This window comes from Schistocerca piceifrons, chromosome 11 (assembly GCF_021461385.2).
Source record: "Schistocerca piceifrons isolate TAMUIC-IGC-003096 chromosome 11, iqSchPice1.1, whole genome shotgun sequence".
Taxonomy (NCBI): domain Eukaryota; kingdom Metazoa; phylum Arthropoda; class Insecta; order Orthoptera; family Acrididae; genus Schistocerca; species Schistocerca piceifrons.
Genome location: NC_060148.1, coordinates 60,822,825 through 60,849,797, shown reverse-complemented (window position 1 = coordinate 60,849,797; position 26,973 = coordinate 60,822,825). Strand labels below are relative to the sequence as shown.

General features: G+C 40.5%; 1 protein-coding gene across 3 annotated transcripts in view; it reads left to right on the top strand.

The window, feature by feature from the left end:
* Positions 1 to 26,973, top strand: part of LOC124720062 (dynamin-like 120 kDa protein, mitochondrial) — a 196,435-nt gene that overhangs the window by 40,030 nt on the left and 129,432 nt on the right. The window contains exons 4-6 of one of the 3 annotated variants that reach the window (XM_047245329.1): positions 5,338 to 5,499; positions 8,359 to 8,400; positions 21,815 to 21,880. In XM_047245329.1, coding sequence (XP_047101285.1) covers positions 5,338 to 5,499; positions 8,359 to 8,400; positions 21,815 to 21,880 — 270 coding nt within the window. The remainder of the gene's footprint in view (positions 1 to 5,337; positions 5,500 to 8,358; positions 8,401 to 21,814; positions 21,881 to 26,973) is intronic. The other 2 variants (XM_047245330.1, XM_047245331.1) reach the window with 2 other exon arrangements.

Sequence of the window (26,973 nt, the reverse complement as noted above, 5' to 3'; positions counted from 1 at the left end):
CATTATGGATGAAACATGTTGAGAACTGTATCACCAGACCTGGATTGTGAACGAATCAATAAAAGAATCTGCACATATATGGCGAAGTTCGTAAGTCGTATATCATTTAGCTTTACCCATGAGTATTTATTGCTATATATTTCACAGATTTTTGCCCACCACACTCACCCAATGCCACACACCAAGACCATAATAAAATAAAATTTGCCAAATTTTGAAATCTGGACACAATACTACAGGTGATAAGTGCTAGTAGGTGATAAATGCTAGTGTAAAAAAAAGAAAGATCTCTCTACTCCACTCGTAGCTGCCTCTGCGAACTCAGAGAGAGATGACAGAAGCAGGTAGATGGACACTGTTGTCTCTGCTGTTGAAGAGCTCGGTTGTGGGTGTCAGTTTCTTTGGCCGATACATGTATGCTGCCATTTTGTGATTGGAGTGATACCGTATTTACTCGAATCTAAGCCGCACTTTTTTTCCGGTTTTTGTAATCCAAAAAACCGCCTGCGGCTTAGAATCGAGTGCAAAGCAAGCGGAAGTTCTGAAAAATGTTGGTAGGTACCGTCACAAATAACTTCTGCCGTCAAATATATGTAGCGCTACACAGGCATGCTTTGTAGACACAGAGATAAATACTGGCGCCAAAATCTATGCGTCAGTAAATAAATAAAAAAGGGGGGGTGGGGTGGAAGACGAGCTTTTTTTTTTTCTCCGCCCCGAGTTTCGACCACTGCATTTTCATACATTATCCAACGAAGTAAATACAAATTCCGTATTGTTCATCTTCGAATGTAGCAGAATTTCAATGTACTCCGAAAATCCGACTGGCAAGACTAGGGATGTTTGTCAATATGGCCAACTCTACGTTCTGAATTTTTTTCCTACCAGTGAGAAGAGTTGGTTGCTAATAGGAACTTTTATGAATTGTGAATCACATGCAAGTATTCTTTTCACCATAAGAAGAATACAAATATTAACATTTTGCCATGTATTCTTTCGTGTTTTCTGCTATCTCATTTAAATCCTGTCTGCCTAATAAACTACAAAACTAGAGTGAGACAACAGCAAACGCGGAAGAATATACGTATCGTGTCATGTTTATATTCGTATTATTCTTGTGCCTAATAGTGATAAAGTCAGAAATGAAGCATGGCAACTGACTAGATTTTTAAATCTAAGATGACTAATTTCTGTGCAGAATTTGATGTGCTAAAGAAGCGGCCGCAAAGATTTTCAAACGGAGAAAAATTTTCGCCTAACTCTCGTTCAGAACATGTTCTATCATACCCAGTCTATTATTTGGTTCTTGTTGATCATTATCAAAGAAAGCAGCAGTGTAAGTAAGAACAAATAGCAATCTCTTGCCATTGTTTCGCTAATGAGATGATACCTTTTTTTTAAAAATAAAAAATAAAAAAAAAAAAAAAAAAAAAGGCGGTGGGAGCGCGCACAAAAGCAAGCCATGCCGCGGGCGGCGACGGGCCGTAAACACGCACTATCAGAATGTGACAAACAATGCATGACGCAGTACAGTAATGCATTTTCAGCTTAGAGTGACGTAAACACCTATAACAAAGAAAACGGCACTCATCAGTTCAAAGCAAAATAAGCAGTCGATTCAAACCAGACGAAGCACGTGAAAAAGGATGGGTACCCGTATAAATACGGACGGAGCGCCTGACGCATAGCAATGGCTATCTGGTAAAGCATAACTGCTAAGCTTACGACTCGAACCAAACCACTATAGCTGTATCGTCTTTCATTCGAACTAAATTGTGTCTCGTATTACAATGGGCCAGCTTTGTTTCGATTTGGAGGTGCGGCCTAAAAGTTTTCTCTCCCCTTGAATTTCGAGTCTCAACTTTCAGGTGCGGCTTAGATTCGAGTGCGGCTTAGATTCGAATATATACGGTAAATGGCAGTCAAATCCAAATGTCGAAGGATGTAAGTTAATGCGGATGTAGTGTCCTGCGTGACACATTTAAGTCGTTTAAAGATCTGGGCATTATGTTGCGAAGCAGTATGAAACGGAACGCACATGTGAGGATTGCGGTAGGGACGTCGAGTGGTCGACTTCAGTGTATTTGTAGAATTTTGAGGAAGTGTGGTTCATCTGTAAACTAGACCGCATATAGGATACTAGTGCAACCTGTTCTTGAGTACTACTAGAGTATTTGGGATCTGTATCAGGTCAGATTAAAAGAAGATATCGAAGCAGTTCAAAGGTGGGCTGTTAGATTTGTTACCGGTAGGCTAGAAAAATGTGCAAGTCTTACGTAGATGCTTCGGGAACTTAAATGGGAATCGCTGGAGGCAAGGGAACATTCTTTTTGAGAAACACTATTGAGAAAATTTAGAGGACCAGCATTGAAGGTGACTGCAGAGTGATTCTACTGCTGCCAAGCATAAGGACCACAAATATTCGATACGAGAAATTAGGTTTCATAGGAGGCACGTAGACGGTCATTTTTGCCTCACTGTATTTGCAAGTGGAGCAGGAAGGGTAATGACTAGTAGTGGTACAGGGTACCCTTCACCATCCACTGTACGGTGGCTGGCAGAATATGTATGTAGGTGTAGAGTTGAAGAAGTGGGCTGGGTGGGGGGAATAGAGAAGAGTAAAAGAGTAGTGGTTGCATTGGCGGAACGAAGGCACGGAAAGAACAGTATTGGGAGTAGGAAAGTGATGGTCGACACCAGGGGGATTGCGGAAACAGAGGATATGTTGTCGGCACAGTTCCCACCTGTGAAATTCAGAAAATCTGGTCTTGGTAGACAGGATCCAGATGACACAGGCTGCGAAGCAGTAATTGAAGTGAACAACATTGTGTTGGGCACCATATTCTGTGGTCCTGCTGTCTAGAAGCTAAGCTGCAACCATTGTACTGCTTTCTGGGTATCACGGGAGCCTTCAATACTGTTCTGTGTGTGACGTCTGCTAATAAGCGAAAGATTGGCAACTGTGAACGCTGGGTCATCTCGTTCTCTTTTCTCGATCAGAACGTGACTTGATTTTGTATCTTCTTCACTTATGTATGAGGTCTGTTCAAAAAAATCCAGAACATTGCCAATTTAGTGTCAATGGTGTGTTGGAGAGGAATGCTGTTGACATCCGTGCACACGCCTGTGTTTAATGTGTAACTTCTGGGAAGTCCCACTGTTGTATGTCTGTTAGTTATTGTTTGGTGTTGTATTGAGTAGAATGTTGTTGCTCAGTTTGCGAATTTTGAGATGGCAGAGTTAGAGGAGCAACGCGTCTGCATTAAATGTTGTGTGAAACTCGAGAAAACCTTTACAGACACACTTCAAATATTGCAGGAAGCCTATGGTGATAAGTGCTTAAGCCACACTTGGTGTTACATATGTTTCACACAGTTTAAAAATGGACAGGTGCAAGTTAAAATTGATCCCCATTCAGAATGCCCCTCAATGTCTATCGACAACACTCGTGTTAGGAGCATCAGTGAAACTGTGCATGCCATTCTGATACTGTCCGAGAGATTGCAGAAGAATGTAACGTTTCAGTTGGATCATCTCACGAAATCTTGAAACAGTAACTTGGAATGCATCTTAGTGCATCATGTTGCTGCCATGTTCATCTCATGGCTCATGAGTCAAGACCAGAAAGACCTCCCCTCACAATCTGTGAAGAGTTTGTGGATCGTTTTAATGAGTACAAGATGCTACTTAAGAGAATCATAACTGTTGATGAGAAGTGGATCTACGGTTGTGTGTTGAGACCACGGTTCAATCTTCACAGTGGATTGGAAAAGATTTTCTGAGGCACAAAAAAGCTCATCAGGTCACTTAAAATGTCAAAGCCGTGCTGATAGTTTTCCTTGATTTTGAAGGATTACTTCATCAAAAATTCATGCCACAGAGTCAAACTGCTAATTGATTGTACTGTCGGGATGTGTCGCGATGCCTGTGAGAAAATGTAAGAAGGAAATGACCTGAAATGTGCTGGACAATTCGTGGCTCTTGCATCACGATGATGCATCTCGACATTCATCTCTGTCGGTGCATTACTATTGCATAAAAAACGGAATCACTGTGTGGCCTCTTCCTCTGTACTCTACAGATCTGTGTGCAGTGAACTTTTTTTTTTTATTTCCAAAGTTAAAAACCCTGTTGAAAGGGTGACGGTTTGTGGTTTGTCAAGGACAGGCAAGATAAAACAAAATTCGCAGATGGCGCTTTGTGCGATCCAGCAAGAGGTCTACAGAGACTGCTTCCGGAAGTGGATACGGAATTGTGAGTGGAGTATCAATTGTGGAGTAGTATTTCAAAGGAAATTGTGCACAAGAAGTAAAAGGTAAGAGAGAAAAAAAAAATTGTGAACGAAGTTCTGTAATTTTTTGAACAGAGTCTTTGTCTATCAGTTCATACAGATTTCACCTGATGATACAGCTAAAATTCTGTGAAAACAGTCATGTGTATAAATAAAGGACTTACAGGTAAAGCAGTCCTACCTTTTCAAAATTCCAGAAAACTCCAGACCTAGACAAATCTAATACAGTGGAGAATTTTTCGAGAGTGGAGTCAGGTTAAAATGAGAAAACACGATAACAGAATGAGGCCGAGTGCACTCCAATCCGGGATTATATTGGATAGACGGCTCGTCAGTCTCACGAGGGGCGCCGAGGTGCTGCCTCCAATGTGCGATCGTGCTGCCGCCCGATAGCCGGACCTGCAGTGGCAGGTGCTGGCACGGGCGAGTTCTGTCGTGACGGTTTGTGCCAGTGCCTCGCGTCCTATTGCGGTAGCTGCTGCCAGGGTGCTGGTGTGATAGGATTCGTAACCACATATCCTAACTTGATACAGTAATTGTTCTCTTTACCTCTTTTTATTCCCGGCTCAGTACGCTACTCGAGTGTGGGCTGGCGATTCGAGGAGCGTACGCGTCACGTGTGCACGAGTACTCCCTCTCATAAAATTGTTGTCATTGCCATCCCCTCTTAATGATACGCATTGTCTCTCGGGTCGGTTCTCCACGTGAAAACAAATAATAAATTTCGACATTAGTTTTACTCTCTTTTACGACAGTCTTTTTGTTTGGGAGTATCATTTACCGATAAGGCGTATGTAGGGATCCGTAAGGCTCTACTAGAGTGATATGTAAGACCACTGGCCTACAGGGGCACTGGTACAAAAATGTTCCTCCGATGGATAGCAAAAATATAATGTAGTAAGTAAAAGAATGGTAACTGCTTAAAAGATGAAACTAAATGGGAAGACTCGCGTCTCTGCCAGTGGCGACGGTGTCACGACAGGGTTGCGTACGACGTGTAGCTCGGCGACACTAGTCTCGGAGGCAGCTTTTGTGTAAACTTTCAGACCCTAGGATCTACAAGCTAGGAGAGGCGAAGATGCGGGGCTTCCGGGAGTGGTTCAACAGCCGACTGCAGGACGCGATCGACGCGGCGGAGCGGGAGGAGGGGCTGCGGCCGCTCCCGCCCGGGGAGTCCGACGACAGCTTCTCGGCCAACCTCGCCTCCAGTGAGTATTCGCAGCCGACTCTGTCTTGCTTCTCGCTCACGTGTGAGAGCTGCGAGAAGTGTTGAACCTAATGGTACCACCTGTTGGCTTTGACGCGTGACCTCATCAAAACTGCAGACAAACCTATAGTGTTGTGTGTGTGTAAGCGGGGGGGATTACAGATCGGTCTGTTGCTATAACTTGCGTTACAAAAAATAATGTAGAAGCAAAATAAATAATGTCTGTTTGCACTCGTGATGTCACACACTCCAACATCATTACTTTACAAGTCAAAGCTGACATTAGGTATCAGAAGGTTCTAGCGTCTTGTGCCTTTTTCATTTACAAATTTTAGTTGTCCATCAAACTCTTGTTGAGATGTTGAGCAAAGTCCACGTGGTTATTGAATGATCCACTCAGAGCTGAAAGAAAATTTAAGAGCAAGAAGAAAATTGAATAATAAAAAAAACCTCAGATTCATGATAGTATATGCACAAATGATAAGTTGCAGTGTGAGTTCTTAAATTAATGTGAGAAATTTGTGTACAGAATCAAAGGAGTGTACCACAAGAAAATCTTTCAACTGAAAATGTGAATGTTTATTACTAAGTGTTTCAGTTCTGCTGGAAAACTGTTTAAAATGTGAAATCTATTTCAATACTGCTCTCATTTCCATTCAATGACTAAAAATGTGTTGCCTGAGTGTAAATAGCTTCCTTGTCTACCGTTTGATGAAGGGACTATATGTCACGCGATGAAAGAGTTAGAATTCTGAGGTGCTTATGATGACCACCACTGCTCCCTCTTCCTTATCCTTGTCCTGGTCTCCCAGCTCTAGTGACCTCAGTGTGAACACCATATTGAATTCTTATCTTTCCTGTCCCGCTGTACTGTGTTGTAAACCTGTCGGAAACCCTTTCACGAGCAGTCGTCTGTAAGAATGTTTCTTGTGGTTCTGGAATAATTCGACTTGTTCAGTTGTGTGTGGACAGACAAAAGAAATTTACTTTGGTTGTGGCCACTACATAACATAGGAAATTTTACAAATGTTACTTGCATTTCTCTTATCAAATAAGCTGTGTCAAGTGTTTGGCATGTTACAATACAGAATTTTCCGAGAAGTCTGCATGTCTCCCTCAGTCAGCTGTATTCTGTTTCTGTGGCTAAAAATAGTGTTAAATGCCAAAATAATTGCTACTGGACCTTTGGCAAGACCCTGAATGTGATGTGTGGACAGTGTTATGAAAGACCTACAATAAGTAAAACTGCTGGGAGGATTGCAGGAAAGAGCAATGGTAAAGTATAGTTAAGGTGACATCTGAGCGGAGTGGGTGATCCTCTCCACCTGATCGTGGCAACAAACTATTTAATTACAATGAAAAGTGACTACAAGAAAATTTTTGTTTGTGTTATTATAATAGTGTGTCCATTTACATGTGTCTTGCGATGCACATGAAAGAAATACCACAATGCCATTGTACTCTCGCTGTGTAGGCGTAGGTATAGTTTTCTGGTGGGAATTAAATGGTGAGAATTGTTGGAGGGGGAGGGGGGGGGGGTGGTAGTGCGGTAGAGTGAGAAAGTAACTCCAATAGGCACAGACTCCATAGACCCATCTCGGAGGAGGAGAAACAGAAAAGAGCTTAGTGTTGCAGCCATGGCTCCTAGAGCCTCAGTCTCACAAATCAGGTGATACTGCAGCATGATTTGGTTGCCAGAGTGGCTTTGCTGATGACAGTTTATCCTACTCTGCCACGAACCAATCTGTTATTGTTACATCAGCAGAAAGGTAACTGATGAAAGAAGTGGTCTTTTTGTAAAATTTAAATGATAAAAATTACTCACATTAGGGCAGTTGTGAAGTAGTTTTGAACAGACTATACTGCATATTCAGAAATTATTCTGCCGAGCAGGAGGAGACCTCAAGCAGATATGGTTTCAGCTTTTGTTTGAGGTTAATTTTATTACCTATAAAATTCTTTACATCGCTGGGTCAGTGGTCATAGATTTATACGTTAGAATACCTCACTCCCTTCTGCACTACACTAAGACAGAAAGATGGTTAGTATAAATAATTTTTCCTTTCGGTATTTATGAATGTTAGTGATGTTTTTTTTAAAAAAAGTGTGGTTGATTGTCATGAATAAACTTCATAAGAGGGTAAATATATTACCAGGCTGTCATCAGTATGCCCAGCTGCTTAAAGAGATGTCTACAAGAGGCACTGGAGGGAATGCCATACATTATCCTTGTGCACACATCTGGGCAACACCATTTCTTCAGTGATAAGTTATCTAACAATATGAGGCCATAAGACATTAGCTAATGAAAATAGGAAAAGCAAGTAGACTTTCTGACATTTTGCATCTGCACAATCTAAACATGATCCGCAATGAAAAAGTTTACTTTTAGAACAGGCTACAGACTCCAGTAGTAAGAAATTGTTAAGAACAGATTTAAATAATTAGAAAATTTAATGTGATGTTATGTATTGCAGTTTTATGTACAATTATTAATGGCTTTTGTCATCTGACAAACAGAAAGAAAATGACACTGAGGTTAAAGTAATTATAGTATTTTTCCAAATTCTGATATTTTTTCCATTGTAAGTGACAGAAGGTATATTTGTAGGTGTATAGCCAGATCGACAGTTCCAATTTTTTGCACACTGTTTTCACGGCTAGCTGTGATGAGTAGTTGAATTTTTGCACAACTATTTTGAGGACTAGATCACTTACTGAAACAATGGGATAGAACACAGAACTGTTGAGCTTGCTAAACACGTGGAAATATAACTTCAGAATTTATAATTTCATGAGGCCATTGCAGTATATTTCCTGCGACTTTTATATGGTGTTTTATGTTTTCTCAATATTACAGGTTTCCAGACACTGACTGCTTTTCTGGAGAGATTAATAGAAGGTCTGTAAAGTGAGGCTGGAGCGTTTGAAACACTACTTCCCTCGTGCTCTTGCCATTCTAGTTTTTTTAGCAAGTGGGAGTGGAAAGATGAATCCTTCCTTTCACCCGTCCGCTACTATAGCATTGTGCGATTGACGACAATAGGCGAGTTCCGTGCCCTGTTTGGGCTGTGGTGAGGCATGTCGATGCCACAGCTCTGACTTAGCTAAAGATGTTTTTTCGTTTAGGGTCGGCAACCATTTTCTATCTGAGACTGGGAGAAGCCTTACTGTTGATCACTCACATTGGATATCATCTGACATGAGTTCTGTTTTCATAGAGAGTTGTGATGTCAGTTTGGTCCTTTCTCTCCCGAGATGTGAGTGAGGACGTGGTTGACGATTGCTCAGAAAGGTGCCTTTCACAATCTATGACTGCAGTTATTTCTGGGAGTAATTATCAGATACAGAGAGCTTTGAAAATATTCTGTCTGCTCCCAGAAGAAGTGTCATCTACTACAGATTTGAATGAGCAGAGAGAGTTTCAAACATCTGTTAGGAGTTAAAATTCTGACTGATTAGGCATTGAAGAGATCAGCCAGCAAGAGGAATCGCTAATCCTTTGTTCGGCTAGGATTAGTCTGACCGCAGTATCTGTTGTGTTTTTAAATACGTCACCTAATGATAGCTTGAGTATGTTCCTACTGCTAGAAAGAATTGTCTACTATATAAATTGTTTTTTCTTACTGCCTTTATGTTCTTGTCTTTCAGTTTAACCAACTTATAACAGGCATTAACCGAAAATTATGTTCTCGTAGGTTAGCACTTTCTTTCATCAGTCCTTTGAATTATGAAACTGATAGCTACCACATACACTATTTCAAATTCTCACATCAAGTTTTGGTTTTCCATGCCCCTAAATCACTTAAGGAAGATGCCAGGACGGTTACCTTCAAAACAAATGGCCGATTGCTTTCCTCTGCCTTTTTCAAAGCGAGCTTGTGCCCTTGATATTGTTGTCTGACATCTTGATTTACAATTATTTGCTTGCATTTTTCCCATTTACAACAGCCTCAGCATTCATTTCGTGATAAAGATTTTAAACAGCACTTAGCAGGTGGGCTGAGATTTGTTACTTGTCCACGATTTTCCATAGTTCGTGTAACCATTCTTTCAAAAGCTTTGAAGTGATATATGAAGGCTGTAAATGTAGGTTTGTTGAATTCTTTATGTTTTTCACTTAACTGTGTCATACTAAATAAACAGTCTGTACATGATTTGGAACTCTGATTGATTAAAACTCCGTGCCAGACAAGGACTCGAATGCAGAACCGTTGACAGGTTTGAGTCCTGGCCGGCTGTTTGTTAGAAAGTTTCAAATTGGCTTACTATCCACTGCAGTACGAAAGATTCATTCAGGAGTCTTTATAGGATCTTACTCTTATAAAGCTGTGTTGGTCACTTAATAGCATTTTTTCTTATATCTGACTGTCTGACAAAATAAAAAAAAGACTCACCCAGGAGGGAAGGAGGAAATGAAATGGAGCTTTATGGGTTGAGGGGGTGCCTGATGTTCCACTGATTACAAAATTGAGTCAAATTTTACCGTCAACTTTGCAGTATGAGGTGAGTTATGATCCTGAAGTTACACTGCTTCTGGCTCAGATGTGTGCATCAATTCACTCGGAAGGGTGCTGTACATTTGTTGTACCCTTTCCTGAGGTAAAAATGAGGGGATGGGATGTGTGTGTGATGTTCCAGCCGTGACCCGAGGTCGTACCCAGCAACTCCCTGCACGTCGACACCGGGGTAACACAACTGTGTCCCTCGAAAACGTCGGAAATACGGGACTTCTCCAGGTTGCCACTGTACTTGTTGACGACGGCCGTCCAGGGTAGTGCAGAATACAGTGCGATGCTGTTCGTCAACATTCTGTCCTCTCAGTTGAGGCACAATTTGACAAGTAGCTCTCTGTGTTCTGCTTACGACAGCTTACACTGGGAAGGCAATTTCGTTGTCTAGTTGTTACTGATATCCAGTCAATGGTGCCGAGTGACAGTGTGTCTTGTCCTTGGATTGCAAGGGCTGATGTGAAGGGGTTGCAAAATGCTCAGTGCACAGTATGTGATCTTCTCTGGTAGTGGTCAGATATGATTGACCGGAACCTTGATGACTGGTAAGCCTGTCCTGTGAGCCACTGCCACATCCAAATGCTTCACGGGTCTGGATATTATACGATATGACCAGCTGTGCAGATGGAGACACAGTGTGTGTCCCCTTCCGAACTCTGTAAGGTGTTGGTAATGCTGAATCATCCGTGTACACGGTACCACACTGTCCTTCACAGTGATTGCTCAATGTCTGATGCTGATTTGTCCCTCACATACCCTAACAGGCCTGACAACACAACATTAAACATATACTGCTCTCTAGTGGCAGTCCTACCTGTCACTGAGAATTGCAAATCTCATCATTTAGATACCCGCTGATGACATATATATATATGTATACAAAGTTAGAGTGACATCTGACCGTGTCGTCTGGGTGATTCACTTTTTTGTCAGGTGGTTTGTGTTTCCCTCTTAGTTTTCATCAACATTTTTCTCAGGAAACAAACAGCATGTAATTGTTTGAGAAAATAAGGGAAAAATAATAGGTAACAGAAAACGTTGATATTATTGATGTTAGGAAGAATTCCACTGATATATTAAACTACATACATCAAAAAAAGTTTTGCATCTCCCCAGTTTCCAGAACTCCTGAAGATATATGTTGACTGTGGATATTGTATCACACACACAGTCCCTTTGACTGTTCCGAGATGTCATTAAACCCACCCAAAGGTGTAAACAACCGTGCATGAGCAGCACCTAGCAGACGGAGGGGGTCCAACAGCCTATCAGTTGCAGTCATTCCACCAGGAAGGAGGTACACGGCTCGCGTTGTCTGCAGTTCAACCGTGCCTAAATGGTCAATACCACAGTTCGATCGCGTCCGCATTGTTACTTTGTGCCAGGAAGAACTCTCAACAAGGGAAGTATCCAGGTGTCTTGGAGTGAACCAAAGTAATGTTCAGATGTGCAGGAGATACAGAGAGACGGGAAATGTCGATGACATACCTCGCTCAGGCCGCCTGACGGCTAGTATTGCAGTGGATGACCGCTACCCACAGATTATGGCTCGGAGGAACCCTTACGGCAAAGCTACTGTGTTGAGTAATGCTTTTCGTGCAGCCACAGGACGTTGTGTTAAGACTCAAACAGTGCGCAATAGGCTGTATGATGTGTAACTTCATTCCTGACTTCCATGGCGAGGTCCATCTTTGAAACCACGACACTATGCAGCGTGGTACAGATGGACCTGATTACATGCCGAATGGACCGCTTAGGATTGGCATCATGTTCTCTTCACTGATGAGTGTCGCATATGCTTTCAACCTGACAATTGTGGGAGACATGTTTGGAGGTAACCCGGTCAGGTTGAGCACCTTTGACACACTGTCTATCAAGCGCTGCAAGGTGGAGGTTCGCTGCTGTTTTGGGGTGCATTATGTGGGGCTGACGTACACTGCTGATCATCATGGAAGGTGCCGTAATGACTGTACAATAAGTGAATGCCATCCTCTAACCGATAGTGCAACCACATCGGCAGCATATTGGCGAGGCATTTGTCTTTCTGTACGACAATTTGCGCCCCCACTGTGCTCATCGTGTAAATGACTACCTTCAGGATAACGATGTCGCTCGAATAGAGTGGCCAGCATGTTCTCCAGATGTGAACCCTATCGAACATGTGAATTTCTATCGACACATGTGAATTTCTATCGAACATGTCTGGGATAGATTGAAAAGGGCTGTTTATGGACGACGTGACCCACCAACCACTCTGAGGGATCTACGCCGAATCGCCGTTGCGGAATGGGACAGTCTGGACCGACAGTGCCTTGATAAACTTGTGGATAGCATATCACGATGAATACAGGCATGGATCATTGCAAGAGGACGTGCTACTGGGTATTAGAGGTAACGGTGTGTACAGCAATCTCGACCACCCCCTCTGAAGGTCTCGCTGTGTGGTGGTACAACATGAAATGTTTGGTTTTCATGAGCAATGAAAAGGCTAGAAATGATGTTTATGTTGATCTCTATTCCAGTTTTCTGTACAGGTTCTCGAACTCTCGGAACCGAGATGATCCAAAACTTTTTTGATGTGTGTATAATATATTCTAGAATTACTCTCAAAATAGTTTTTTTAATGTAGTATGTTTAAATTTACTGAAGGGTTTGTGATGCTCTGCCCCTCTTCACGTAAGTGCGCTGTTAATGCAGATTGGGGATTACTAAAGTTAGGGTTGCCCTGAACTCTTATATCTTATTCAAAATGACTTACTGGTTGGCCCTATTAATTTCTTAGGGCAATTCCACATATAATTTGTATAATGCCACGACTAAGTTAGCAGTGACAATTTTTTATTGCCAATCTGGCCCCTTTAAAAACTTTTAGGGTCCTCTCACTATAAAATATGTTTCTTTTTTCGTTTTAGATTCAGGCAAATTGTAAAACATGGCACTGCAGCCCTTAGTTCATCTTAAATTAATGGAGCAAGTCTTCTTTTAACATTATGAGTGAATTTTAGATATTCCTTTATTAATTTTAATGTGCACAAAATGTGATGACTGCTGTATTTTGTTTTTTTCCGTATAGGTTGCACTTTGATGTGGTTTTAGGCCTCGAAATCGGTTGTGTTTTAATGAACAACAATTTTACCGGTTATTAGCAGAATTCCTCATAATGTCATGACTTTCAGCAGCTACGGATGCCCAGAATATAAAATTGTTGAATTTTTCTGGTGTATAGTTAAGAACTAGATGATACAATTGATGCGACAAATCGTGCCACATTGCAAATTTTTGTTGAGGGATTGAGTGCCTTGCTGAAATTGATGCTCACTTCGCTTTGTCAGCTTATTGCCTCTTTCCACCCTCATTCCCATTGTACAGGTCATCTGTGTGTAGACGGTCCCTATAAGGCAGTGAGTGGTAGTGGTGCTACAGGATGCGTGAGATGGCTGTGTTAAATGAAACGAAGGTTGACGGGGGAGCAGTGAATGAAGGTGATTGTGATAATGGAACAACAGTAGTATTCTGTACTGGAGAAAGAGGTGCGCTGTGGACGAAAGATAGGAGGGGTTTGTGTTTGTGTTGGTGTGCAAACTAAATGTGACAGTTTCTTTTTAGCAGAGCAGAAAGGTGATTTGTAGCTACAAGTATGAGGCTTACTATTTCAGTTAGTGCAAAAGCAATGAAAGAAAAATATGTTTTGTAGAAATCATTTTAATTTTTCTCAAAATATTCACCTTTAAAATTTGTATGCTTTTAAATATGTTGTAACTAATTCTGGAAACATTTTACGCTCTTATTTTTAGCCATTCTCGGACCCATTTTCCCTTTCTCATTGATTTCCATTGTTTATCAGTTGTAGCTAATGTAATGGCAGCATGTGCTTTCTATTGGGTGAGTGACACCTTAACCTTGTAAAATCATGTTACCAACTGACATAATTATTGACAGTGTATGTTGCTTCAGTATACTGAAGGCTTGCCAAACTGGTATTGTCAGTAAATACTGAATGTGTGCAGGCTCCTTAAGAGTTAGTCAGCTGAGGTTCTCCTTTGTGTAAATAATTGCAGTGCACCTCATTTCTGAGCTGTGATAGTTAGGGCTGTGTTCAGGTGTGTACTGTTAGCTGCTTCTAATATTGAATTAATACACCTGCAAGGTCAGAGCATCTAGCTTCTTTTGTTGGGAGTGAAAGCTCTGTTCCACTGAATAATTTCTCGGAGGAAGGATTCATTTTCCCCCTCGCTATTAGATTCCATTTGTTTTCAGTGACTGATAATTCAATAACTTGAGTTCATAAGAATTTCGTACTTGTTTAAAAACAGTGTATGTGATATCAATATGCAGTAACATTTTCAGAAACTGATTTTGCCTCTATTTGTAAATGATTTTGTTTTAACCAGTGTACAGTATGCAAAATTGCACATAAAAATTGTGAAAGTCTATCTTTGAATGTACTTTTAATTTTTTACTAATCATAATTTATTCTGCTTTGTTTTTAACTGGCTGCTTTGTGCTGCTGTAGATTAGCTGTGGTGTTTGGCTGTTGCTGCTTTGCTCATGTAGTTGGCTTTCTGTAGACCTTAGTGTTTTTATTTTGCTTATTTTGGGTGCTCATAAGTTGCTTATCACAGAGGTATTATCCAGTTTTGAATGGGGCCACATTCTCTGAAAATTTAATCACCTCATTGAAACGGTATGATTATACTACTATAAAAAAAATGTAATTATTTTTTTTCTCTTGTTCTTTAAGAAATATATTTGACTATGCATATTCTGGATAGAAAATAAAATCTGTTGTAGTCAAGTAAATCTCTTCTCTGCAGTCAAGACAACAAATTGTGTAAAGTGAATCTTCTCGATGAACTGGAAATAATTGGTCTTGCTGTTCATAAATAAAAAATTACTCTTCTTAAATGTCAACAATCCTGCCCAGATGAGAAGTAAAGATTTTATTTCAGTATGTGTGATATGATATCCAGTTTTAACATTTCTGCTCACATAGGCAATCAAATGATGACTGACAGTTTTACGTTTGCATTGTGCTTATTTACAAACAACAGAAATACCTTATAGTTTCACTTTCATTGAGGCATAAACCAAATTATACAATATTGAATGAGAATGTCTCCTTTCCGGGATGCTGCAACAGTCATTTAAGTGATAGACCACACACGCCCAGTCTTAGATTGCACACTTCTAACATGTTATAGTATCACCTGTGGAGGTGCCCATTGATGTGCAGCTTGGGAAAGATGACATTTCCTCAGTATGTACAAAAACAAATGAAAATATGGAAATCAGCATGCAACATTAACAAAAGCTCACACATTTCAGAGTCTCTTCATAAACTGATATTAATAGTATTAATTTCCATGGTTTTCTTTTGTAGAATATGCCTAAAACATCCTTTATGATGCAGCAAGTTCCACCAAAGCATAGTGTTGTATCTTTTACAGAGATATGCGTCGTGAACCCAGAAGGTTTTCCTTTGTAAGTCAGTTCAGAAATTGCAGGAAGGCAAGTACTTTCACACTAGTGACACAGTTGCTGTGATTCAGCCATGTGGTTCACTTAAAGCCGTGCACAGCTCTCTCAGGATTGCGTCACACATTGCCAGACACGCAACTGAACTGCTCGGCAGAGACTCCGTGGCAACAGCTGCGTGCTCATGTGAGCCACTTACAAAATGGCAGCAAAATGGTGAATATTTCATAGAAAAAAATGTGAGAGAGGACATCTGTACAGTAATCATTAGAGCTTGGTGAGTTCTGCACGACTTTATTCGCTAAACAGATGAGTTAATGTTGGCTGGAACTTTAGAAATAACTGGTACAGAGATATGGAGCACCGTGCTATAAGAAACGACTGTGCCACGAGTATCTGGGACAAATTCACAGATTACTTTGTTAGCCCTGAAGAGGCTATTCTTAGGCAAATGAATAAGATATAAAATGTGTTCCAATAAATAATAAACAAACCAATACATGTGGCATTCTTTTTTATACAGTTTTATTTTCAAAGTAAAGACAAATTTTTTCTTCTCCCAATCATTATGTTTTATGTTTTACGATCTTACTGCTATAATCCTTATTTCCTGAAACCCAAATTACGGGACAAAATTCTGCTTCAGTGATGAAAACTTCCAACTTGCAGCATGATACACAAACAAAAATCTTTAAAACGACACAGGAAAAGCCCGTTATTTGACAGTCGCAAAGTACAAATGACCAAAAATGCTGTACAACATGGCGATATGGCAACTTTTATTTACTTTTTCTGCAGCCGCACTGCTAGATCGCCACTTGAGAGAGGGTCGAATGTGGCTGAGACATCTTAAAATGTCATGGGACCAGTGGCTGTACAACATGTCATACAGTCATATGGCCAATTTGTAGGGCCTTATGGGAACTGCCTGTTAAACGAAGAATGCGACTCAGCTGCACAAGTTTGTAAGGAGCCTAGCACTTCCACTAACAATTTTCAGATTGATATCAGATTTACTGCTTATTGTACTCGCAGCAGTATTAAACCTTATGACGAGAATTAAATGAAACCATTTTTTTTCAAGCTTGTTTGTTTATGGTTATTCACAAGCACACCACAAGGCTACATTTTTGGTAGCATTCTGGTGCACTTGAAAAGTCAGTGTAGATGAAATTGGCCAATTATGATGCATAAAACCAGGAAAGATAGTTTCACTTAATACTTGTAATAATGTTCACCATTGTGATGAATTGATAGTATTTTCCTTACTACAGCTAAGCTGCAGCAGTTTTAGTGCTGTCAGGTAAGTGGTCACATTGTTGTGACCGATGCTGTATCTTGGTGATAATTATTTCAATAAAATTAATAGTTTATCACCTTGTTATGCTACAGATCGTTTGTGCTTTCTCTTACATCAATTCTTTTTGCATCTTTCTAGCTATCCTTATTTCGCCCAAATTTGAAGCATATGTATTCGTGATTATGAACATTAATGGTTGTTATTTGATCTACATTTGTGAAATAAACTTGCCTGTTAAAGATCTGCCATTGTTGGAGCATGAAGCTTTAGTTTATTTTTGTCACACAGCCATGTGCGGTCTTTTGGGATTGCTCTCATACCTTCAGAAGCATACAGTACATTTTGTATAGTTTAGAACACATTTATTTTTAGTATTTGAATTAATTCCAGATGTGAAGTTAATCATTAAAGATACAATGGAGATCCCTGCGGTTGTAAAGCCTGTCCAAGTGGTCCACTTGCAATTGTGGTGCATGAGAGAGAGAGAGAGAGAGAGAGAGAGAGAGAGAGAGAGAGAGAGAGAATAAACAAATAAACTTCAAATAGTTTGGCGCAAGTTCCCAAAGGTTACGAATACTGTCTCATGTAGTGGCACAGCTGAGTGAATACTGTCCACTGCCACAAGGAAGTCACACGCTCCCACTCACTTGCACATAAGCTGCAAATTAACAACGTGCACTTGCACAATGCGCTTGCCTTACACCATTACACCATTACACCTCGAGCGTCCTTCCTCTTCACAATCCGTGCCGTTAACATTAATAGCTGTAACAAGTTCTGTTAATTCCTTTTTGTTAATTATGAACAAAGTTGAAATTTATAATCAGTTGTCACGTTCCTCAACGTCCAATATAGGTCTCATTGTCAGTGTACTTTAACGGCAAACTGAATGCTCGAATTATTTCATCAGTTAGTTATTCATTCATGCACATTTACAGTCCCGTAGCTAAATCGGTGATCTTTATTTGTCTTAAGTATTTTGCTACAGCTTTAATTTTAGTTACACATAATCGTACTCAATCATTTGGGATAATACTTGTAGAATGGCCTATATACAGCATACAGTTCCTCCTCATAAAAGAAGGAAAATCGTCAGCTAACGCCAGTTACAATTCTCAATGCATTCCAACACTTGCTGGGCCCATTAAAACCACTGTGTAATGACAAAGCTGTACGGGGTCCACATTTCTGTAGCCACGCCGAAGGGCCACTTGCCCGTCAGTCCGACTTGGCGAGTGCACATCTGCCGGACGGTGAGTGTGGAAACTGGCGGTTGCCCGTTTCTGAAGCATCTGCAGAGTGGTGGGAACGAATGCCGTTCACACAGGTTCATCGTGCCGTTGGAGTGCTCTAATGCATTGGCCTGAAATGATTTCAGTAAAGTAAATTTGAAGTTACTGACAGGTTTAAATCGCTCTCTTTCAGTTATTTTAGTTATTTTCTGGCTATCGGACTTGGGTGTGGCAGTTATATGTAGAGAAGTAAACCCGACTGTGTGCCTAATGAGAACATGTCTGTCTTATGAATTCCAGATATTAAAGTTGTTCAGTTGAAAAACAGAAAATTTCACTCTGAAATAATAACAATCTTTAGCACATAAAACACTTCCCTAATATTGCCTAAACTTGTATAGTCGTTTGTTAAGCTCGTTTCACATTCATACCGAAGCAACCATTGCTACATTGTGTATCTCCATTGATTAAACAGGTAATCACTGACCACAAAAGCCTTTTCATTACATTCTACTATTATTGTGTTCCTCCACAAAACTTATAGAGTAACAAACTTGATACTGTTTCAACCTAAAATCTTGTAACTAATCTCCTGTGCCATTCTGCAAAATGACTGAATTACTCACATTATTGAAAAGTTACTTGGTCTGCTTTGATAATGTGTAACTTACTTTTTGAAGCCTCTTCTGGATAGGAAGATGACACAGACATTGTTCTTGCAAAACCCTATTGGGAAAACTATGGATATCATGCTGCTGCCACCATCATATATGTTGTGTAGGGACCACGAGAATAAAGTAAAACGGCATCAGGGCACATAGACAGACATATAGACAGCCAGTATGTGTCTTGATCGGTGTGAGAATTGTATAGGACAGAAACTCTTGAACAATGGTGAAAACATCCTCTGCCATTTGCTGTACATAGGCTTGGGGAGTAGGTGTGTAGATATACCGATGTAGTGGTATCCGTCCCTGTATTGTGAATTCCGTGTCTTTAGGTAAGAATTCTGAATGTGATTTCTTGTCCTTTGGACACACTGTACATTACTTTAGTGTTTTTCATATTGTATACGGGGGGTTTGAGTATTACGGCTACAAACAAAAGGGGTGAGTAGATGATGATAAATAATCCTAATAAACATAGATCCAGAAACAAGCGATACCCTGATACGACATTTCCACAAGTGTACTTCACACGAAACAACCATTTCGATGATGTTCCAGATATGTAATTTTGTCACTATTACGAGTATTTTTAACATCGTCTGGATTAGACATGGGAATCGTACCTATTGGTGGTGTGTGAAAATTTGTGCCGGGTCTGGAGTCAAACCTGAATTTTCCACTCATCACGAGCGGTTATCTTAAGCATCACATCTATCTGTGCACGCTACGAGGACCGATGCGAACTTCCGTATGTCACAGCATCTAGACCTTGGTGCCCGCATCTTACCTGGATTCCCGCAGAAGGGTTGATGAACCAAACTTTTTCAATGTTAACTATTATATGTATTGCTACCTAGACTGTAATTATTATTACAGTGTCTGTTCCTTCAGACATGTATGGATATTTAAAGGAACAGAGATTGATAACGATCTGCAAGTGTCGTAATATGAAATTTTGTTGTAGCTGTAAATATTTTTCACATCAGCTGTGTTAGGCATGAAAATCATACATATTGCCACAGCTGCAGATTGTCACCATTGTTTGTTCCTTCAGATGTGCATGCAGGTCTGAAGGAACAGACATTCTAATAATAAATATTACAGCCTACATGAGCAGTAAGATGCTAATACTAAGAAACTTCCTGGCAGATTAAAACTGTGTGCCGGACCGAGACTCGAACTTGGGACCTTTGCCTTTCGCGAGCAAGTGCTCTACCAACTGAGCTACCCAAGCACGACTCACGCCCCGTCCTCACAGCTTTACTTCCGCCAGTATCTCGTCTATGCTAATACTAATGTTGAACACATTTGCCTCATTATCCCTGGTTGCGAAAGTCCAAGTAAGCTGTGAGCGATGGGGACATAGACACTGCATACGGGAGTTCTGATTGGTTCTGGAAATGCCCACAGATAGCGGAGACAGTTAAGGCGAGCACTCGCGATAAGCGGAGAGTCAGAGTTCGAGTTCTGGTCTGGCATGGTTTCCGTGCCTGATACAGCTGATTTAAAAAATATTCACAACTGCGACAAAATTTTATAATTTTACTACAGCTGGAAATCGTCACTGACATCTATTCCTTCCGACATGCATGCATGCTTGTTCCTAGTGGTACACAGATGCTCGTTTGGTACTCGCACGACAGTACAATGGCACCCTTTCGTGTGGTAATATGTAGCGTGAATCGTAGATACGTATATTGGTCGTGACTCCCTAGTATCGTGGCCTCCCGTGTCTGTCAGCTCGACCCCCGTTGGACTTTTTGTGTGGGGATTTTTAACCGCTTTCCTGTATTTCAGACCTGTTCCTAGTTCCAGTGAACTCTATTGTCACTGAATTTGGAACGTGTCTGCGATTTTTTAATATATTGGCATTGATTAGGAGATGTGCTGAAGCCTGCCTTCACATTATTGGTGGCCACGTGAAACTCTTGTTGTAATGCTTTTATCCATAAGTGCATGTCTGCAGTTTGGGTCCTTGGGGACTCTTACACTCACCTGTAATATCATACTGGAGAAATCGTTGGTTTTCGGATGGAATATTTTGTGACTTATTTTCATTCCAGAGGTGATGCAAAATGACTGTTGATACAGTCCAGTAGTTAGTCTGCAATTCTTGTATTTTACTGGCATTTTTTCTGTTGACCACTGTACACTATCAGTGCTGCAAGGGTCCTGCTACATAGTGCCCTTGAAACGTGAACCAGCTTCTCCGCCATGGACTTTGATCCACTGCATCGATGATGTTGGAAGACACTTCGTGAAATAACACGCCCAGAAAAGTTGACCCGTATCAATTTCCTGTAACATATAATCCTAAGTTCTTGTAATTGATCGGCTACACAGGCATTAAATTCCAATTAGATGTTTGGACGAATGCATCTCATAATGGACCCTGAACAATTTTTACAATTAAATCTGAACATCTGTTGTCTTTTTGGTGACAATTTCTTTGACGTTGTGGATGCCACTTGCCCTCTGTGCCCTTCACTTGCGGCCCCGTGGAGCAAACGACTCCACCCAGCAAGTAGAAGGACCATTCCGCAACCTTAATCTCCCATAGCACGGGTTCTGTACAGCTGGGATCTGCAAAAACCGTCAAAAACTTCCTGAAAGTGGGGTGCTTCTTACATCCTACCTACTTTAACCTACGAACATCTTTTGTGGGTCAACGGAAATTGAGGATGTGGAACATCTCATTCTACAAATGACATGTTACACCTCACAGACCTATGATTATTAGGATTATTTGCTTGATTCATTGTGCCTCAAATAGTCAAACACCCCTTATCCCTTATATTCTCCCAGTTCCATTATATCCTTGTAGCTGGGGTTGTTACTGTGGGCATTCAACAATGGTACCTAGGCAGACTCACTCCACAGTACCGTACAGTTTAAATGGATTTTTTGGATTGGTGTACTTAACTGAAATGGATTCCATTGTCCTTGCATGTGGCATGTGCATCTTACATTATTTGGTTTTTGTATTTTCATTTGGCATTTTTTTATCCTTATGTTGCATCTATTTGCATTTGAGTTTTTAACCAAACAAAAAGTTAAGAAAAATTGTTAAAAAAATTCTTCCATTGCCGTTTGTACTTGACATTTGTCCTTTTCTCAATTTTCTTTTTAGAGGCAAAACCAGATTTGAAACTGAATGCTGCAGATCCGAAATACGACGAGGCAAGGAAGAGGCAGGGTAAGTCGGGATAGCTTTTTAGTCCACTGAGAAGCTAAGGAAAAGCAGGCAGTGCTCTGGAGTTCTGTAGTGTACTGGCCATGCCCTTTGTGATTGTCATTACTGATTACTTTATATTTATTGTGGACAACTATAAAACTCCTCATTAAAGTTAGAAATTTGACAGATTTTGAGCAAAGAACCTGACCACTTTATGGCAAATGAAATTTGGCTTGCTGTTATTGTTCAGCAGTCAGTGGGAGAACAGCATGGGAAAGTTTCAACCAAACTTAGTAAATATACAGTTTACTACCGAGGAAAAGAATACTGTGTGCATGACACCCATAGAAACACCAGGATGGGGGTGAGAAAATAGTGACATGTCTAACATTTTATCATCCCATTCAATATATATTCAAAGATTTATGATTTTAAGTCACAAGTACAAGTTGCCTAAACAAAATTAAACATTCATTAAACTGTACTTTTTCATATAACATACATATGCGTCGAAGTGAGCATCACTAAATTATATGCAGACATTGTCGTAGCAAAGGCGCTCACAATCTAGTTTCATTACATCTGATTCTGTATCATTATTAGAGGCCAAACTGAGAGCTTTAGAAAGCATTCTAAGGAAGTGTAATTCTTCCACAGTGATGCTTTAGTTTAAAATCCTTAATTGACACTTTCTTAACTGTTGTTTGGTTTAACAATCAATAGACTCCAGTGGGAGTTGGACGAAATCCTTAGTGCTTGATATTCTAGCACAAGGAACTCTTCAGTAATCAACAGTAAGGAAATGTAATTGAAACCAAATATTTATTGCAGTGTAAAAACACAAACAGTGGCGACAAATAATTCTTAATTCCTATGTTATTTATGTCCTCTTGAAAGTGGACATAAAATATACTACCTGTAAAGTGTTGGAAAAGCTCAATTCCACATTTTTTACTTTCATCTGCTTTGATCCCAGTTCCTTAGCAAGAGCTATCCTTCGTAGATTCACATGGCTGTGGGCCTGCTGAAATCTTGTATATCTGCAACAGTAAAAGAATGCTAAAGTGACATATAGAATGTAAACGACTTAACATAAATCTTTAAAAAATCTCTCTTGGTAGTCAAGTGATTACATACCTGTAGGCTAATAGCAGAGTGAGGCATTTAAGTTGTAAACAGGTCTTCATGTTCTCTTATAGAGTAAAACATTTGGAAAGACTAGAGGCATCTATTTATGTCTATAATGTTGTCAAAAATTGAGTGGTCACCATGTACCACCTGGGGGGGATGACAGAGGTCAAAGTCTTGCCTAATCATATGTAGTGTAAGAGCTTATGTTTGTGACATATTAGGTCTGAGACGCAGACTGGGCTAGCCAAGATAGTGCCAAGAAGGGAGTATTAAAACTGGGTGATCCTGCACGCAGTAAGGTAGTTTCTTGACAGATGGTGGAGAAAATGGTGAAGAGAGATACCTAATTACGGTTTGAAAGGTGTGTGATTAGTAGAAACTATAAGAGAACAGAAGGTAAGAAGGAAGTGGTAAGAAAAAAAAGTGACAAGTATCAAGGAGATTTGAAGTGTGCGTAGATGATTAGTTTTCGTGAACAGAACAGAGAAAAATGTTAAAATGTGAAACCAGAAAAAAAGGACCAAATAAGGGAGTGAATGTAGAGAATGGAAAGTGGGAGGAAGCAGATTATTAAAATAATAAAAAAAAAACAAAAACAGAGGATTTGTAAAGTGGTAGTGACGGTTAGTTATTGTCAACAGAAGAATGGAAGATTACAAAAATATGAGGTTAAAACCTAAGTGGAGCATAATGTAGGTAGAGGTGACTAGTTTTATTGATAGCTGAAGAAAATGGTTAAGGGAATAAATATTGTCAGAGAGAGATGCGAAAGAATAGACTAGGAAAAACAGGGTGATAGAGATTAGCCAGGAGCTAAACAGAAATGTTATTAATGGAAGAGATTTGTGGATGGAGGACTAACGATACATGATAACATGAGGCAGCAATATGGACATTTGAGATTGTTCAGCAGGTATTTGTTAAATTTGTAATTGTTTATAAACTGGCACAATCACTTAATTTTGGCATGAATATGTAAAAAGTAAAATAAAAAATGAAAATACGTAACAACTAAACTACTAATGTAGGATATAGTGTGATAATGTAAGATACAGAAAAAATTGGCCGAACACTCACAAAGCCACCGATGGAACCATATTGGCAGTGAATATGTTTGTGAAGTGTATCGTATGAAGGACAAACTTGAACTGTTTAGACGAGAAATATTTTCTAAATATTCTGCTCTGAATGTCCTGTGATTCCCTGTGGCTCGTTACAGAGTAACATACTTACGTTTTATTGGATTTGTTACCCAGTAACCTTTTTTTTGTGGAAATATCTTCACAACAGTGGAAAGCCTGTAAAATACAATCACAGGAGGATGCACTTTGTCGAAGGTGTCTCAAAAGGTACTGTGCCGCAGTTGTCATCACTGTGGAAGCAGCTCAGCATAGTGTCCTTATGTTGCCCTTCAGTTGCTTTCGGTGTACACGTACACCAAGTACGTATAAGCTGAGACTCCAGCAGTACATCCGTCCACACTAGTGTGTGTCATGACTGACACTGCTGGAAAAACACGACCGAGCAGAACTGAAGGGTAAAGTGGTAATTACTGTGCAAGTACCGTTAGTAAATGGATCAAGTTTGGAAACAAACTAGACTCAAAGATTGTGCTGTTGGCATTTGTACTGTTGTGACAAATATTTTCAGTGTAATATACACACAGAAATAAAGTGGGGTAATGAAGGGGAACAGGCTGGGCAAAACATACTAAATTCTTGATATGGGTTTCTTCATAAAATAGTACTTAATAATGAGTCTCCTAATATTAATATTTTATAAAATGACTTTTGACCACAGTAATGAACTTTTATTGTTTACTTGCATACAGAGTTGTATATTCAGTGGGTGCTAGGCTCACACTAACAATGTCACAATATAGTAATATACACTGAGCTGACAAAAGTCATTGGATAGTTATATACAGGTTTACATATTGTGGTAGAATCGCATACACAAGGTATAAAAGAGTACTTCATTGATGAAGTCGTCATTTGTACTCAGGTGTTCCATATAAAAAAAAATTTCTAATGTTGTTATGGCCACACGAATTGAATTAACGGGTTTTAGACACGGAATGGTAGTTGGTGCTAGGTGCAGGGGACATTCCATTTTGTAAATCATTAGGGAATTCAATATTCCAACATCCACAGTGTCAAGAGCGTGCTGAGAATACCAAATTTCAGGCATTACCTCTCACCACGTACAACGCAGTGGCCGACTGCCGTCACTCAATGACCGAGAGGAGCAGCATTTGTGTAGACAAGCAACACTGCATGAAACGACCACAGAAGTCAGTGTGTGACGTACGATGAACACATCCGTTTGGACAGTGCAGTGAAATTTGGCATTAACGGGCTACAGAAGCGGATGACCGACGTGAGTGCCTTTGCTGCCAGCATAACATCAGCTGCAGTTCCTCTCTTGGGCTTGTGACTGTATTGGTTGGACCCTAGAAAACTGGAAAAGCGTGGCCCGGTCAGATAAGTCCTGATTTCAGGTGTAAGAACAGACAGTAGAGTTGGACTATGGTGCAGACCGCACAAAACCGTGGACCCAAGTTGTCAGCAAGGCACTCTGCAAGCTGGTGGTGGATCCATAATGGTGTGGGCTGTGCTTACGTGGAATGGATTGGGTCCTGTGGTCCAATTGGACCGATCTGTGACTGGAAACGGTTATGTTCAACTTCTCGGAGACCATTTGCAGCCGTTTGCGGACTTCACGTATGCAACCGGCGAGGGAATTTTTATAGATGACGGTGCACAACGTCACTGTGCCACTGTTGTTCCCAATTTGTTTGAAGAACATTCTGGACAATTCGAGCAAATGATTTGGCCACACAGATCACCCAACACTAATCCCGTGGAACATTTGCGGGATATAATTGAGAGGTCAGCTCGTGCCCAAAATCCAGCACCAGCAACACTTTCGCTGTTACGAATGGCCGTACAGGCGGCATGGCTCAGTATTTCTAGGGGACTTCTGACTTTTTGAGTCCACGTCGTGTTGAGTTGCTGTGCTGCACCAGGCAAAAGGAGGTCTGATACATTATTTGGAGGTATCTGATGAGTTTTGTTATCTCAGTGTACATTATTATTTTGCTTCTCTGTCGGCACCACTATCAGTGCAAGATTCTGATCTCCTACTACGCAGTCTGTGCTGTGTCGGTAGCTCCGTGTGGGACCTGCTGTCGTGTAGTGACGGTAGTGATGTCTGCTGCCGAACTCCGTCCGGAGAGTATTTCGAACAAATAATAAAATACAAAACAGATATTTGAACAGTCTTCAGAATGATGTAACTTTTCAGGCTTTCCCGGCGAGATCTTGACATGTGGAATAATCGGGTCTACTGCCGGATGTTTGTGTCGCTCTGGCACAATATTTTGGCCACGTAACTCGTTGCCTTCTTCAGGTGATACCTGAGACTGCCGTATTGAAGGATTTTGTCCAGTATTTATGCTGAGAGGGCACTGGGCGCTCTGTTTGCCGTCCGCACCCGCCTGGTGCCGCTTGTAATATGTTCTCTCTTCCCCGGTGCTACCTTGGACGTCAGCGCCCAACTTGGTCGCCATCTGGGCATAAATACTGGACGAGATTCTCCAATACGGCAGTCTCAGGTAGCACCTGAAGAAGGCAACGAATTATGTGGCCAAAATATAGTACCAGAGCGACACAAACATCCGATTATTTCACATGTCAGTCTTCAGAATGTTTGCAACTTTGTTTGTTGTTTGCAGCCTTGTGCTACAAACATTTTCACTTACGCATTCGCATCTTATGCTACCCTGAACTGCTGGCAAGAACTTCACTTTTTGTATTTCCGTCAGGAGCTACACAAACAAGTGAAGGGAATGGATTAATGATGTATGGTGGTGCATGAAAAATATTTCCTGTTGAAATCAGACAAAGAAAAAGATGTAGGCATTGTTGGTGGACAATATCATATTAGAGAAGACACGGGGAGAACAACATGCGGTAAGAGCT